This window comes from Danio aesculapii, chromosome 19, assembly GCF_903798145.1.
Source record: "Danio aesculapii chromosome 19, fDanAes4.1, whole genome shotgun sequence".
Classification (NCBI taxonomy): Eukaryota; Metazoa; Chordata; class Actinopteri; order Cypriniformes; family Danionidae; genus Danio; species Danio aesculapii.
The window spans coordinates 14572183-14587535 of NC_079453.1; the positions used below are offsets into that span (position 1 = coordinate 14572183).

At 32.3% G+C, this 15353-nt stretch overlaps 1 protein-coding gene across 5 annotated transcripts in view; it reads right to left on the reverse strand.

Moving 5' to 3' along the window:
- Nucleotides 1-15353, reverse strand: part of phactr4a (phosphatase and actin regulator 4a) — a 74561-nt gene that overhangs the window by 44802 nt on the left and 14406 nt on the right. For 2 of the 5 annotated variants that reach the window (XM_056480497.1, XM_056480496.1), the window contains exon 1: nucleotides 98-567. In XM_056480497.1, coding sequence (XP_056336472.1) covers nucleotides 98-152 — 55 coding nt within the window. In that variant the 5' untranslated portion in view covers nucleotides 153-567. Of the gene's footprint in view, nucleotides 1-97; nucleotides 569-12394; nucleotides 12485-13518; nucleotides 13567-15353 lie in introns of those variants that run through there. The other 3 variants (XM_056480495.1, XM_056480494.1, XM_056480493.1) reach the window with 3 other exon arrangements.

The window sequence follows — 15353 nt, forward strand, 5'->3', positions numbered from 1 at the left end:
TCAGACAAGTACAGTTGGCATCAGTGCAACAACATCCAATCACCTCCTGAATAAAAAGTAAACCTGTCCTGCATGGCTTAGAAACATAAAAACTCACCTGTAATATAGGCAAGGTTTGGGTTTAAAGTCTGAGTACTTGCTCCCTGTCCCATAATCTTGCCCCGCGTCCCGTGTGCCCCGTCCTCTGCCTGTCCCGGGGCCCGCGGCAGGGAGGGCAAAACACAGATCCACTATTTTCGGCGAGCAGGTACTCTCGCTCTGTAATCCTAGATGGTAGAGCTCGCGTTCACCCGTTCGTCCCTCCTTCTTACTTCACAACTTGTGTTTTGGTGGCTCAGCCGGTCTCAGTCAACAACTCGTGGAAGGTTCCTCCCTCTCCGCAGCCCTGACTTCATAAATAACATACGCTGAATGTCTGAAGCATGTCAGCTGGCTGGAATGCCAGTCATTCCCAATGGTGGAGTTTTTTTTTTTTTTCCCTGAGCTGAAGTTTAACTCTGATGAGGTGGGAGCTGGTCTCTAAGGACTTGACCTCTGTTGCTACACTCTGTCATTTCCCAAAATGGATTAGATGGTGCCGTGTAACCCAAGAGAGGCTGCAACATGAGTAGAGGCAAGGAGGAGTCCTTGACTGGCAGGAAGTGACATCACAGAGGTCTCCAATTGCAGGGATTGAGAGTGATAATGAGGTGGCGGCGCAGGCTGATTTTTTATGTGTGGGAGTGAAATGAAGACCGTTGACGATATTAATATACAGTAGATGCTAAACACCCAGGCGTAACCAAAATGGGAGGAAGGATTCCAGACAATTATGATGATGAGAGCTTAGATTAAGCAATGATGTGTTGCAGTGTGGTCATTATAGCTTTTCTTAGCTTTCGTTGCTTAGTAATGGGTGTAATGAGATTATGAAAACCTACACTTACAGTGACGTCAGTGATTTTAAGGTATACGTATCAAATAAGTTGATTATGAGGTTTATCACATTAACTGTATATTTGTGGTTCAATGCTTAATATGCATTTTTTCATCATTTTCTTGACAAAATAGTTGATCATAACTTTTTTACAGTTAAAAATAATAAAGATTTCTTTTAGGGATGCACCAAAAATATAACAGCCGAAAGAGAAAAATGGTAAAAAAAAAAAAAAGCCTGGTTTCACTCTCCCTAGGGCTGAACGATTAATCGAAAAAAAACATTGCAATCTCGATTCGACCCTACACACAATCTTAAATCAAATTTTCTATGAATCAGTCAACTACATTTTCAAGTTTAGGAGTAGGGCTGGGCGATATGGGCAAAACAAAATCATATCTCGATATTTTTAGGAGGAATGATAGTATACGATATATATCCGGTATTTTCCCATAAATGGTTACTTGAGAGTTAACGCTTTTATTAAAACTTTATTAAACAGTTTTTGAGCAAAATATAGTTCAAACACAGGGGTTTCCCTCCCTGTTATTATCATCATTTTAATTACCATTCTTTTATTGTTATTTGTTGAAAGAGTAGCGAACACTGAGATATTAAAATACATTTAATAATCTTAATAAAAGTTTTAATAATCGTTTAAACTGCCAACCGTTTGTACACTAGGCACACACACACAAATCAAATCACGACTTCCAGTTAGGGAGCTAAAATAAATAAACCAATTAAACAGAACAAATAAATAAATACAATGATTAGAATATAATCGGAATTGAAGTCAATATGTAATAACAGACCAGAACACAGAGATAAATGTGTTATAACGTAGATGTGAAGAAGAGACTATCGTGTAATAAATACTGAACTTGTAATCAGTGAATATGAGGTGGTTTCACATTCAAAATGCGGTATACATTAGTCCCGTTTTGGTGTTTTTAATTCTTGTGAACACATTCAGGTGCTGCTTGTCAAATTGACAAGGCTTATATGTTCGTTCTTGATGTCAATTGCGGAAGAAATGATCAATAAAAGGTTTCTGATAAACCACTGTGGCAGCTGCAGGCGCTGTGTGACGCACGTGCACGCGAGGGGAAGTCAGATTTGTCCAGGGAGTCGATTCGATACAACACTGGCACTCTATGTTCATCCATGTCGCGTGTGGTGATGGGTCGTTCTTGAACGATTTGTTCATTTTGAACAAATCTTTTGTATGACTAATGGAGTGAATCATTCATTTGCGCATGCGCTAAGTTGTGCAAGCCGAGCTTAGAGTGGTCTGTTTCATGTAGAATGTGCACGTGTGGCCTCAAACCATATCGATATGAAAGATATTGGATAATCCCGCATTGCATTGGAGAATCATATCGATGTTTCCCCAGAACTCGATATACCGCCCAACTCTAATCAAGAGAGAAGCATAAAAGTGGTTTAACAAGTCTTCACATTGTTTTATATATGTTGCTCAGCAACATGGACACTTCCAAATGGTATTAACGTGTCACATGTTGTATTTATAGGGTATAATTCACCCAAAAATGTCATCTCTGTCATAATATAATGATATATTCGCATCCGCGAAATCAAACCTGAGCTGACGCACTATTTGTTTACTATTGAGAGGACACGCGTGCCCATGAATGATGTCTACTTTAGTGAACAGAAGGCTGTGAATAACAGGTGTAAATAATGTTCAGTTTGTTGCACAGAGCGATCGCCTTAAAAGCTGCGCGGGAATTATGCTTTGCATGTATGTTTTTTTTTTCTCAAAGTGACGGCAGCCATGATTGACATGAGTGCACTTGGTAGCAAAAGTGCAACCTGAGAGCACGCATATCATTTAAATTATCATATCGTATTTTAGATTTATGATTAAGACAAGCATTTGACACGAGTGGTATGAGCAGTACGAGTGGTCTTTGATGAACCTAAAAAAGCACATGTCACTCTGCTACTCACCCGTTTGCACTGGCTGCCAGTTGCTGCTCGCATCAAATTCAAAGCTCTGATGTTTGCTTACAAAGCGACCTCTGGCTTTGCTCCTTCTTTTCTGCTCTCACTTCTGCAGATTTATGTGCCCTCCAGAAACTTGCGTTCTGTGAATAACCGTCGCCTCGTGGTTCCATGCCTAAGATGGAAGAAAACACTTTCCCGAACTCTCGCATTCAATCTGCCCAGTTGGTGGAATGAACTCCCTAACTGCATCAGAACGGCAGTCACTTGCTGTCTTCAAGAAACGACTAAAAACTCAACTATTTAGTCTCCACTTTCCTTCCTAATCTGCAACTGCCTCTCTGGCTATACCACTAACTGTACTCTCTCTCTCTCTCTCTCTCTCTCTCAAAAAAAAACAAACAACAAAAAAAAAAAAACTTACATTACTAATGCTTTGCTTCTTAGACTTTACACACCTGAAACTTGCCTATAGCACTTGTTCACTGTTGCTCTTATAGTTGTGTAAATTGCTTCCTTGTCCTCATTTGTAAGTTGCTTTGGATAAAAGCGTCTGCTAAATGACTAAATGTAAATGTGATGTCATCACTTTACGGTGAATTAACAACCAGAAGACTTACACATAGGCCTAATATTATTATTATTGTTATTATTATTGTTTTACCATTTGTTTGAGAAATAACAATAATAATAGTCTACTTACATTAACCTTTATTTTACATCTACAGAATCGTGAGAAAAACATGATCTTGATTTTAAACAAAAACAAATCAAGATTCCCATTTTAGTCAGAATCGTGCAACCCTAACTCTCCCTCTAGTTGAAACAATAAATGTAACAAATATTTTTTTGGTTTCGATTTTAAGTGTATCTAGAATTCAACCCAGAACTTTTTTATTATGGTTTGAAAAAATAGAAAAATAAAATGGGGCCTCCGTTTCAAATGATTAGTTGGTTGACAACCAACATTCCTTTTTTCTCATGTAATCTTTGTTCATTCATTAATTCTTTCATTCATTAATTCATTCATTCATTAAGCCATGTTTTTTGAGGTTCACTTAATAAGCTAGCAAGATTTAAAAAAGTAATCTCTTTGAAACACTGAATGTGTGTTTGTGTGAGTGTTTATGAGAGTATGTGTGGGTGTTTATGTTCGAGTGTGTGTGTGCAGGTGAATGTGTGCGTGTGAGTATGTGTGTGTGTTTAAGTGAGTGTATTTTTATATTTTTATAAGCATGGTAGTAAATGTTTTCAACATGTTTAAGTAAATGTCCCCTTCTATTATAGGGTAACAGCTTTCCATATTAATAATAGATGGTTGATAATAGATATAGATAAATAATAGATGAATAAATTTATATAGATAAATAATTGATAGTTGCTGATATGATGTAAAACTGTACAAAAGCACGCACATCCCTCTTAACTGGGTGCTCAGCCAAAAAATGCAAAAGGTTCAAATTATATATTCAATAAAGGCGGCAACACCAAAGCTCCAAAAATGCAAATTTGTTACATTAAAAGGCTGACACAAAGAGTGTAACGTTTCGAGGCATACAGCTCTTCATAAGACAGTGTTCATCACAATCAGGTGCTCCTTTTTGTACACTTCCGGATCACATGATATCCTATCGCTTAACAAGAAAAATTTAAAAATTTTCATATTTCAAGTGACAAACAGAAATAAACCATAATATTACATCACAAATTACAAAAAAAAAACAGAATGTTTACCAGGATACAACAAAATACACAACAAAATATAGCCAAAAAAGCTTTACCCAAACACCTAATTAAGCATTAAAGAATTATTAAAGAATTATTAAAGAAAAGGACGAATGTCAAACTCGTAGGATCTCGTTTAAACCTTGTTTTTTTATAATTTGTGATGTAATATGGGTTATTTCTGTATTGTCACTTGAAATATCTAAGTTGTATAATTTATAAATCTGTACATATTTATATATATATATATATTCACTTTTCTAGTTATGCGATAGGATATCATGTGATCCAGAAGTGTACAAAAAGACCACCTGATTGTGATGAACATTGTCTGATGAAGAGCCGAAGAGCTCGAAACGTTACACGCTTTGTGTCAACCTTTTTAATTTAATAAATTAGCATTTCTGGAGTTTTTGTGTTGCCGCCTTTGTTGAATATATAATTTTGCTGATATCATGTACAATGAAAACTATATGGACCATTTTTGTTTGTACTATAATAAACCTTCAGAACATATCAAACGATATGTAGAAGACAAAGCAATTCTGACACATGGAAAAACTCACTGTTATCTCAGATTCCACAAAACAATTTAGTGCAGAAAATATGCGTTTAACATTGATAATCATTTTCTCTTTAGCAGCAAACCAGCACATTAAAAAGATTTCTGAAGAACCACATGGCTCTGCTAATACAAGAAAAAAAAAACTTTTTAACACTGTAACTATATTTTCTACAATATTACTGTGAGTGTATTTTTAACAGCAGCCTTGGTGAGCAGCAATGGCTTCTTTCAACATCGTATCGACCTTAACCTTCTGAACGATAACGTATGAGGAGATCAAATGAAAAGTAGGTAAATCAAAAATAACTCTAAGTCAAGCAGCTCCATTAGGACTGAAAATCATGGAAATCCTTCTGAAAAAGGGAGTTCTCTACATAGGACATGATGTGGCTGATGTTATCGTTGTGTGTAGGAGTCTGGGATCAGACAGATGGAGAACTGAGACAGAGGAGGACAGAAAAGCAAAGCTGGCTGTGTTTAGTGCCAGTCTGAGCCAGGGGTTTCTTTCTTTTTTTTAATGTTCTCTCTTACTCTCACAGACACACACACACATACACACACACTTGCTTGGATAAACTCAGTTGAGCTGTCAGGAGACAAAAGCCAGACAAGCGTAGAATGAACCAAGATAGATAAAAACTGGTTCAGTAAATAGAATACGACAGATAATATTGGACATTAAATGCTCTTAGTTTATATAAACCATTTTAAAGTATCAATTAAAAGATTTTCCAAGTATCTAATGACTAATAATGGCAGAAATAAGAGGTCTGCACTTCAGATAACAGAGCAGGCGGCTTTATTCTGCCAGAAGTGTGTGTTAACAGCAACTTCAGACCAAGGCCAAATGCTAAACATTCTCATAACCTTCAAGAAAACTGCCTTTTTTTACATTTTTACAGGCCAGTCCAGTATTTATACTCTATCAGGAATGTATATTTAAAATAAAGATAAAAAAAGATCCAATAATAATAATAATAAAAAAAACTACAGACCTTTTTTTGACATTTAACCAAAAACCTATTAAAACAGGGTCTAACCCCTTTAGCAATCTGGGTTTCATGGGTCATGAGCTGGATTAATTAAAAAAGAAATCAAATCGGCCCTTCACAAATTATTGTTTCAGCTTTAATATTGCAATGTGTAAATATGCAATATTCATATCTGCAATGTCAAGTTGGTATTATAATTAACCACCACAGTTTTTTGTGGAGATTGTTGGAGTCATGTATAACTTATTTAAATGTGTTTTTAAGGCCTATGACTGTAAGATTTCAAATGATTTTAAATCATTTGGGCACAAGAAATGATTAAGTTTGCAACTTTAACAAAGATCAATGTTGTTCAATTATTAATACAATGAAGACTATAGAGCAGGGGTCGGGAACCTTTTTTCAGCAAAGAGCCATTTCTGATTTTTTTACAAACTATTTTTTTTAAAGAGCCATTGGGATGTATATTATATCTTTTCTTCATTTATGTCCCTGCACAACTCAAAAATAAACAAATATGAAGCATCACAAGTTGAGCAAGTCCATAAAGGAAGAAAGGACAATTTATAGAATTTTTTTTTTTCTTTTCTTTAATTTAATAATTTGAATTTAAGTGCATAAAAATATAAGTTGCTTGCCCTTTATTGGTGTCGTGATTCAAGTTTATCCATAGTGCCACACACGCACATTGGTTAAAACGTACTCCTATTTAAACTGAGTTCTTATTAATTTTGCTGTAAAAACACATTAAAAGGGGAATTACAATTGTATTTTCAACAGGTAACTGATTTCTAGTGACAGTTATAGGTATTTAAACTTTAAAATATTATTGAAGAGAGACAGCTGGAAAGCCACATATTTTTGGTCAAAGAGCCACGTACGGCTCCCGAGCCATAGGTTCCCTACCCCTGCAATAGAGTTTTATGCTACACTTTGTCATTCATGACCTGTTAGAATACACCGAAAATCATAAAGCACAGTTCATTTCATTTTTTTTTGTTCTGCTGTTTCATCTGTGCTTTAATTTTACTTAATACATTTTATGCAAATACAAAATCATCCCAATGTAAAATCATGAATTCTATCAAAAAAAAAGTTACCTTGTGAAATGATATTCAAATCACTATATAATATTTATAATTTAAATTAGGCTAATTTGACTGTTCTGGAACATCTACATTCACATACATGGGATCTCAGAAGTTCTCAGAAGAGTCATAGAGAGTAACTTAATACTTTAATACTTTAATAATTTCCTTTCCTATAAAAACAATGACGATGTACCAACACAAAGGACATGCGTTCTGTTCTTCCATTTTTAAGGGATGTAAAAAAAAAACAATGTTTTCAGCGTATTTCCTGTTTTACATTTCTATAGCTTCCGAGAATCCAAAAAGAACCACATATTGATAAATAATTTTATGATAGCTGTTTTAACATTAAGTTATGATCGAATTGCCTCTTGTTACAGGTATGAGATAGTCTGACAACAAGCAAGAAATGTTTATGGGCCAATGACATGACCACATCGAAACGGTCTATAAATTATTAGTGGAACAGCAACAGAAAGTGTAACTGTAAAGCAGATATAAACTGAGAACACGCAGCTTTCTTTGCATGATATTCTGCCAGCAGAAAACTAATGATTTACATCAGCGCCACCTAAAGGACATAATGTGTTATTAAAATTATTCAAGTCAAAAGGACAAATCTGCCTTGAGTCATTAAAATGTTTTATTGATTGTGCAAAAAACATAAATAAAAAAGAAATAAATCAAATGCCTTTTATTTGTAATCAATAATTTACTGGATTATTAAAAACAGGAATTATTGTATGGTTAAATTATAACATTACATACTCCATAATAAAAGCCTAAAACCCCTAATCTAAATGCTTTAAGATCAGAATGAAATGGAAAATACAGTTAAAATGAATACTCTGTGTGTGTGTCTATCTTTCTGTTTTTGTGTTTATACAGCCAGAATCTCCAAAACCATGGTAATACCAATACATTTAGATAAAAATAAAGACATGTTTTTGTTTTTATTCAGACAATTTTTACCTGGAATAAAATAAAAATAAAGTTTTATAATGCATCAAAGACAAGACTTATGTGTGTATCCAAAAAACAAGTACCAAAGCAGTTTACATTAGGGCCAATTCAGTATATAAATCAGAGTCATTGTGCATGCTGTAATATGTAAAATTTCAGTTTCTGAAAACAACTGACAATAAATATCACTATTCTTTAATTGGTTTTGTTTCAAATAATCTGCTTCTACAACCTATTAATATCAATTTATACAATGTGTTGAAACATATTCATTAGCGGCTTTTACAAGGACACAAGATATCAATTTAAATTTTAACTTAGCCATTCAAAAAAAAGTTATATTTAATCATGACCGTTGAAATTGTTTGGCTAGATCTGATAAAATTTTTAATTGGATAGACAGGGGTGGTTTAAATTATTCCTAATCTGATCGAGAGGACATGTACTGTAAAGTCTATCTGAATGAAAAGTGCAACTGGGAATTTTTGCACACGTGCAGTAGACATAACCTAATGATGTATAAAGATGTTTGACATCCCAAAAAAAGCTGCTGTTGGTGATCATAAATGTGCCAGAAATTACTGCTTTTCTTTTCTTTTCCATACAGAAGCATGGCAAAGGGCTGACCATCTGTTTCATTTACACTGTGAGCTGAAGGATGTTCAGCTTTAAATTAATCACAAATATGAGCTCCCCGCCCAATCACCGAGGACCAGAGGTGGGACAAATATCACAGACCGACTGTCACTAAACCTCACGCTCAGCTAATGGTAAATAGAGGATCAATTTATATTTAAGACAACTTTTAGGTATTTAAAAAAATGTCTAACAAAATATACTTGCTAAAATACAGACAATTAAGTGATTATGCTAAATTGTATTTCATTTTTAAATTATTAAAACTTATTGCTGACGATCCTACAAATTTAGTTTAAAAGCTACTGGTGGCAAAGTATAAGAAAATGCTAATTAATTGTATTTAAATTTAAACTGTATATTTATTTAATATATATTTAAAGATTGTCCTCTTTAGTGCTAAAAAATATAAATTTTATATTATTAAAAATTAAAGCTGTATTAATCTTATTTTTGACAAAAAAGCTCTACATTTTCACTCATTTACACAAATTATCGGAAGATAATGTTTCTAAAAGTAATTATTATTATTATTATTATTATTATTATTATTATTATTATTATGAGTTATAGTAGTAGTAGTAGTAGTAGTAGTATTGCTAATATTTTATTATTTTTAATAATAATAATAATAAACAATTAAATACACAAACAATCAATCAAATAAACAAACAAACAAACAAACAAATAAATAAATAATTAGAAAACTATGTGAACTTGTGAAGAATAAGTGAGAACTCTGACAAGCTACAGTCTTATCTACATAGCCATACTCTTGGCTATAGTGTCAGGAATAATATAATGACCTTTAGATCCTGATAAAGTGTCAGTGACGTGGTTTCATGCAGTGTGTTCCAGTTATTCACCCAAGATACAGTTGAGTGTATTAAACAAACATGACTACCAGTATGTGACTATCCCAGCATTAGACACAACACTGCATCTCTGTTCTTTCTCTATATCTGCTCTCTCTCTCGCTCTCTCAACCCAACACTGAGGACAAGTGTCACAGGAAGAAAACACTGAGGTGAGTAAATCCAATCAAGGAAATCTCTTGGACCTTTTCCAGATCACAGGAAAAACCCATGTAAATAAAGAGCAATTCCAGTTCCTGGCACAGTCCCTGAATATGGCTTCCAGGACTTTTACAAGAATGGTACTATAATGTTATGCATGTACTGTACATATGTGCAGTGCTCAGCATAATTGAGTACCTCATTTTAAAAATGAATATTTTTATTTATTTCTCTGTGAATATAAGCAATTTATTTTGGTGCATTAAAAAAAACAGCTTTATTAAATATACATTTATTACAATAATATTTTAGTCACCAAACAAATTTAAAAATTGAAAAATAATACAATTAAATTAGAGCAAAATATTGCAAAAAAAAAAATTACAACCTACAAAATGTTAACAATTTTTTTGCTTCTCCTGATTTTTCCTCTTTTTAAAATTTGTATTTTATATTTTTCTATAACATATACATTAGGGTATACTAGTTTTAGGACCGTTATTTATTTTGTTAGATAAGCTCCAGATTTGGCTTCAGTACTGACTAATCTAATGTATATGCACAAAAATAATATTGCATAGCTTCGTAATAATAAGATGAATTTTAAAGAGATTTGTGAGGGGTGTACTTATATACAGTATGCAAGCACTGTATGCGCGTACCTGTATGTATGCATTGTATACATTTATTTGTATGCAGTTTTGTTTTTAAATTGGAACATAACAGCAGATTATAAGACAGGAATACCATGGCATTTAGGACAAGAAATAACATGTTTTAGCTTTTTTTTCTTTTAGTTTTTCAAGCTGATTTTAAATGAATCTACTGAAAATAAAATCAAATACATATTTATACAGAGAAAAAACAGCATAACTAGTAATATGAAAGCATTAGTAACATGCCAACTACAGACATTTAACATTGAGCAATTCACATTTGAGAGCACGTGAACAGCCTAAACAGCATGGGTGTAGGATAAGAGTAATTATGAACCATCACCGATTAAAAATTTGGATTAGTTAAGGTTTGTTTGCGTTTTTAAAAAAAGTCTACAACACTCATGACAATATATTTATTTGATCAAAAATTATAATCATCACTTTTATTATCAACATTAAAAAACACTGTTTTTATTGACTATATATTTATTTATTTAGGGAAATCCGGTCTGAAAAAGCATTATTTGAACAAAAAAATTTATGTATGTATTATTTTTAGTGTTATCTATTTATTTTTCTTTTCATTTTATGACAAAAAGTACTTTTTTTCTTTTATTATTTAAACTAAAAAAAATCTTTACTAAAATATAAGGGCCTTCACTTATAGTTTATTTATAAACTCAGGTTAGATTAACTTCCCTTGTGAATATGAATGTTTAATGTTGAATCTTAAAAGTTTAAAAAGATGTAAATCAGCATTTCAGTGGGAAAAAAAAATCTGAAAAAAAGTTTTATTTTGTGCTGTTGTGTAATAATTACATACATAAAAAATATATACAGTTGAAGTCAGAATTATTAGCCCTGCTGAATCATTAACCCTCCTGTTTAATTTTTTCTCCCCAATTTGTTTAACGGAGAGAAGATTTTTAACACATTTCTAAACATAATAGTTTTAATAACTGATTTTGGTAACACTTTACAATAAGGTTCATTAGTTTATGCACTTACTAACATGAACTAATCATGAACAAAACTTGTACAGCATTTATTAAAGATAATTGAACAATTACTAATGCATTACTAACATCCAAGTCCATGCTTGTTAACATTAGTTAATGCACCGTGAGTTAACATGAACTAACAATGGACAACTGTATTTTCATTAACTAACGTTAACTAACATGAACAAATACTGTAGTAAATGTATTGTTCATTGTTTGTTCATGTTACTAAATGCATTAATTAACATAAACTAATGAACCTTATTGTAAAGTGTGACCCTGATTCTTAATAACTGATTTGTTTTATCTTTGCCATGATGACAGTAAATAATATGTTACTAGATATTTTTCAAGACACTTCTATACAGCTTAAAGTGACATTTAAAGGTTAGGCAAGTTATTGTATAATGATGGTTTGTTCTGTAGACAGTCGAAAAAAAATTTGCTTAAAGGGGCTAATAATTTTGACCTTAAAATGGTTTATAAAAAATTTAAAACTGCTTTTATTCTAGCCAAAATAAAACAAGCAAGACTTTCTCCAGAAGAAAAAAATATTATCAGACATACTGTGAAAATTTCCTTGCTGTTAAACATAGTTTGGGAAATAATTAAAAAAGAAAAAAAAATTCAAAGGGGGGCTAATAATTCTGACTTACACTGTATATATCTTGCTCTTAAAATAATAACCTAATATCTCAAGGACAAACAGCGACTACCAACAAACCATAATGGCTGCTTCTATTTTCAAATACATTACTCGTTATCAGAGAAAGGCTCTTGACCTTCAACTGTAGACAACAAATAATTCACTTCTTCTCAACTGGCAAACATTAAAATGTATCAAACTGAAAGGATTTCCTACCTGATGACACAGTCTCCTCTTCAATAGAGTTACTCTGTTTTTCCATAAACGTACAATTCCTCACAGAAAAGCACAGCTACAGCGTGGCTAGTAAAACGCTCTGAGTTTCACCTGTGGGTGTGTCGAGCAACTAAAGCGTGATCGGATATCTGAATCCAGAGCCAACACACCTATGAGTCACATGACCAACAATCTCCGACATTCCTTATGAGCTCACCACTATATAAGACATGAATGCTGATATCACTATTTACGTCCAGTCAAGAGCAAACCAGAACAGTGTTGACAAAGATATCGATATTCTGATACTTCTTTAGAATCATCTAAAGAAGACAGGTATTAAATTGATAGTAATTAAAAAGGATAATTCACCCAAAATTCTGTTTGATTATTATTCACGCTTAATCCCCGATTTTTTCAGAGGGGAGCACCGCATGTGTTAGAGTGAAAAGCGAAGTTCATTCAAAACCTATTTTAGTTTCTTTCTTGTTGAAAACAACTGAAAATATTTTAAGGAATGCTGGTAGCTAGAACTCATCAATACCCAGAGTTTTAAGTATAAATATTCATAGCGTTTTTTTTTTTCCTACTATGGAAGTTGATTGGTGCCAGCAACCAGCACTCTTTAAACTATCACCGTTTGTGTTCCACAGAAGAACGAAATTCATGATTTAAAACCACATGAGAGAAAATAAATCATGAGGTTATTTTCATTTTTGGGTGAACTATCTCTTTAACAATCATCAATAACAAAAAAGACTAAACAAAAGCATTGTTAGACCTACCTGAGAAACTGCTTTTAGCTGTATAGTTGTTATTTTGTAATAATTTATGTATAAAAAATAAATGAATACATACATAAATTAATAAAGTTTTTGGTTGTATTTTGTTTATTTGTTTAATATTATTTGTTCACTTTTACCATAATGTTTACACTTTACACAAGTCAGATTGGTAGTTAATTCTCTAACACTAGAATTAAGAAATGAGAAATTTATTAGAACATTACTTGACATGACTTAAAAAGATTTATAAAATTTAATAAAAAAAAAACATGTTAGCTACAGTCCTGAAACAATTCTATCCACATGACTTTTTAAAGAACAATTCATTCATTCTCTTACCTCGGTTTTCCATTCCCAAGTCAAGAACAAAGCAGCAGGTAGAAGTTCCTGTGGAAATAAGAGAAAGATGAAGATGAGACAGTTTTCACCAAAATGAAAACAGGTAATTTGTTTGCTTGTACTTTTTTTTTCTCACAGTGATGGCAGACATGACATGAGCACACTTGGTAGTGATAATGAAACCAAAACCGTGCACATTATTTAAATGATGTGATGTTTAAATGAATGAATTATTGTAATGAAATTTATATTTTATTACAATAATTATGAGCCCACTCGTATTAACCTTTATGTTACTTCTACAGAATGGTGAGAAAAATTGCGATCTTTATTTTATGCCGAAACAATTGTGATTCCCATTTTAGCCAGAATCATGCAGCCCTGGCCTTCTCTGAAAACAAACAGCAAAAGCAGAAAGCAAAGCCCTGCAGGGCTTTATTTTGTGAGGATCTGATGACAACACTAATGTACACATTACATGGCAATTAACCAAATAAATAAATAAGACATTAAAAATTTAAATGATTTGTATTTTGTTTGAATATGTAAAAAGGCAGTGTAGAGTGATTTGAATGATGACGACAGATGTGATGATGTGTTGTCTGTAAATACAGTACATGAAATCTGATTAAATTTAAAGACACATACTGTATCATGAGTTATTAATGCCAACACATGGAAGAAAACAAACTGTAAACAAAGGCCCTCTCCTGACACTTACTACAGATTAAAATAAAATGTTGTGAGTAATCACTAAATCACAGTTAAGTCATTAAAACCATTTATATAATGATGATTAACATAGGACATCCTTAGGGTCAGAAGAAAGAAAGAAAGAAAGAAAGAAAGAAAGAAAGAAAGAAAGAAAGAAAGAAAGAAAGAAAGAAAGAAAGAAAGAAAGAAAGAAAGAAAGAAAGAAAGAAAGAGAGAAAGAAAGAAAGAAAGAAAGAAAGAAAAAAGAAAGAAAGAAGAAAGAAAGAAAGAGAGAAAGAAAGAAAAAAAGAAAGAAAGAGAGAAAGACAGAAAGGAAAGAGAGAAAGACAGAAAGAAAGAGAAAAAGAAAGAAAGACAGAAAGAAAGAAAGAAAAAGAAAGAAAAAGAAAGAAAGAAAGAAAGAAAGAAAGAAAGAAAGAAAGAAAGAAAGAAAGAACGAAAGAAAGGAAAGAAAGTAAAAAGAAAGAAAGAAAGAAAGGAAAGAAAGAAAGAAAGAAAGAAAGAAGAAAGAAAGAAAGAAAGAAAGAAAGAAAGAAAGAAAGAAAGAAAGAAAAGAAAGAAAGAAAGAAAGAAAGAAAGAAAAAGAAAGAAAGAAAGAAAAAGAAAGAAAAAGAAAGAAAGAAAGAAAGAAAGAAAGAAAGAAAGAGAGAAAGAAAAAGAAAGAGAAAGAAGAAAGAAAGAAAGAAAGAAAGAAAAGAAAGAAAAAAAGAAAGAAAGAAAGAAAGAATGAAAGAAAGAAAGAATGAAAGAAAGAAAGAGAAAGAAAGAAAAGTTTTTTTTGGTACTCATTGGTTATCATGTTGTTTATTACTAGTTATCTGAAACCATTTGTATTGTGTAATATGTCATATAAATAACTCAGTTGACATAACCGCATACTCTGCACTGCACAAAATACCTTTTAACAGACTAAGTGAGTTACATAATTGTGGAGTTTTTCAAAGCATGGCTGCTTCCTTAACTGCCTTCATACAATACTCATACAAGTATTAATCATACCATACTTAATCATCATCCAATACATAGTGGATGTGCATGTGTGAGCGGTTGTTAGTAGAATTCAGATTTATTTATTTGTATTATTAAATTACCCATTACATTGTGTGTTATTAACATCTACA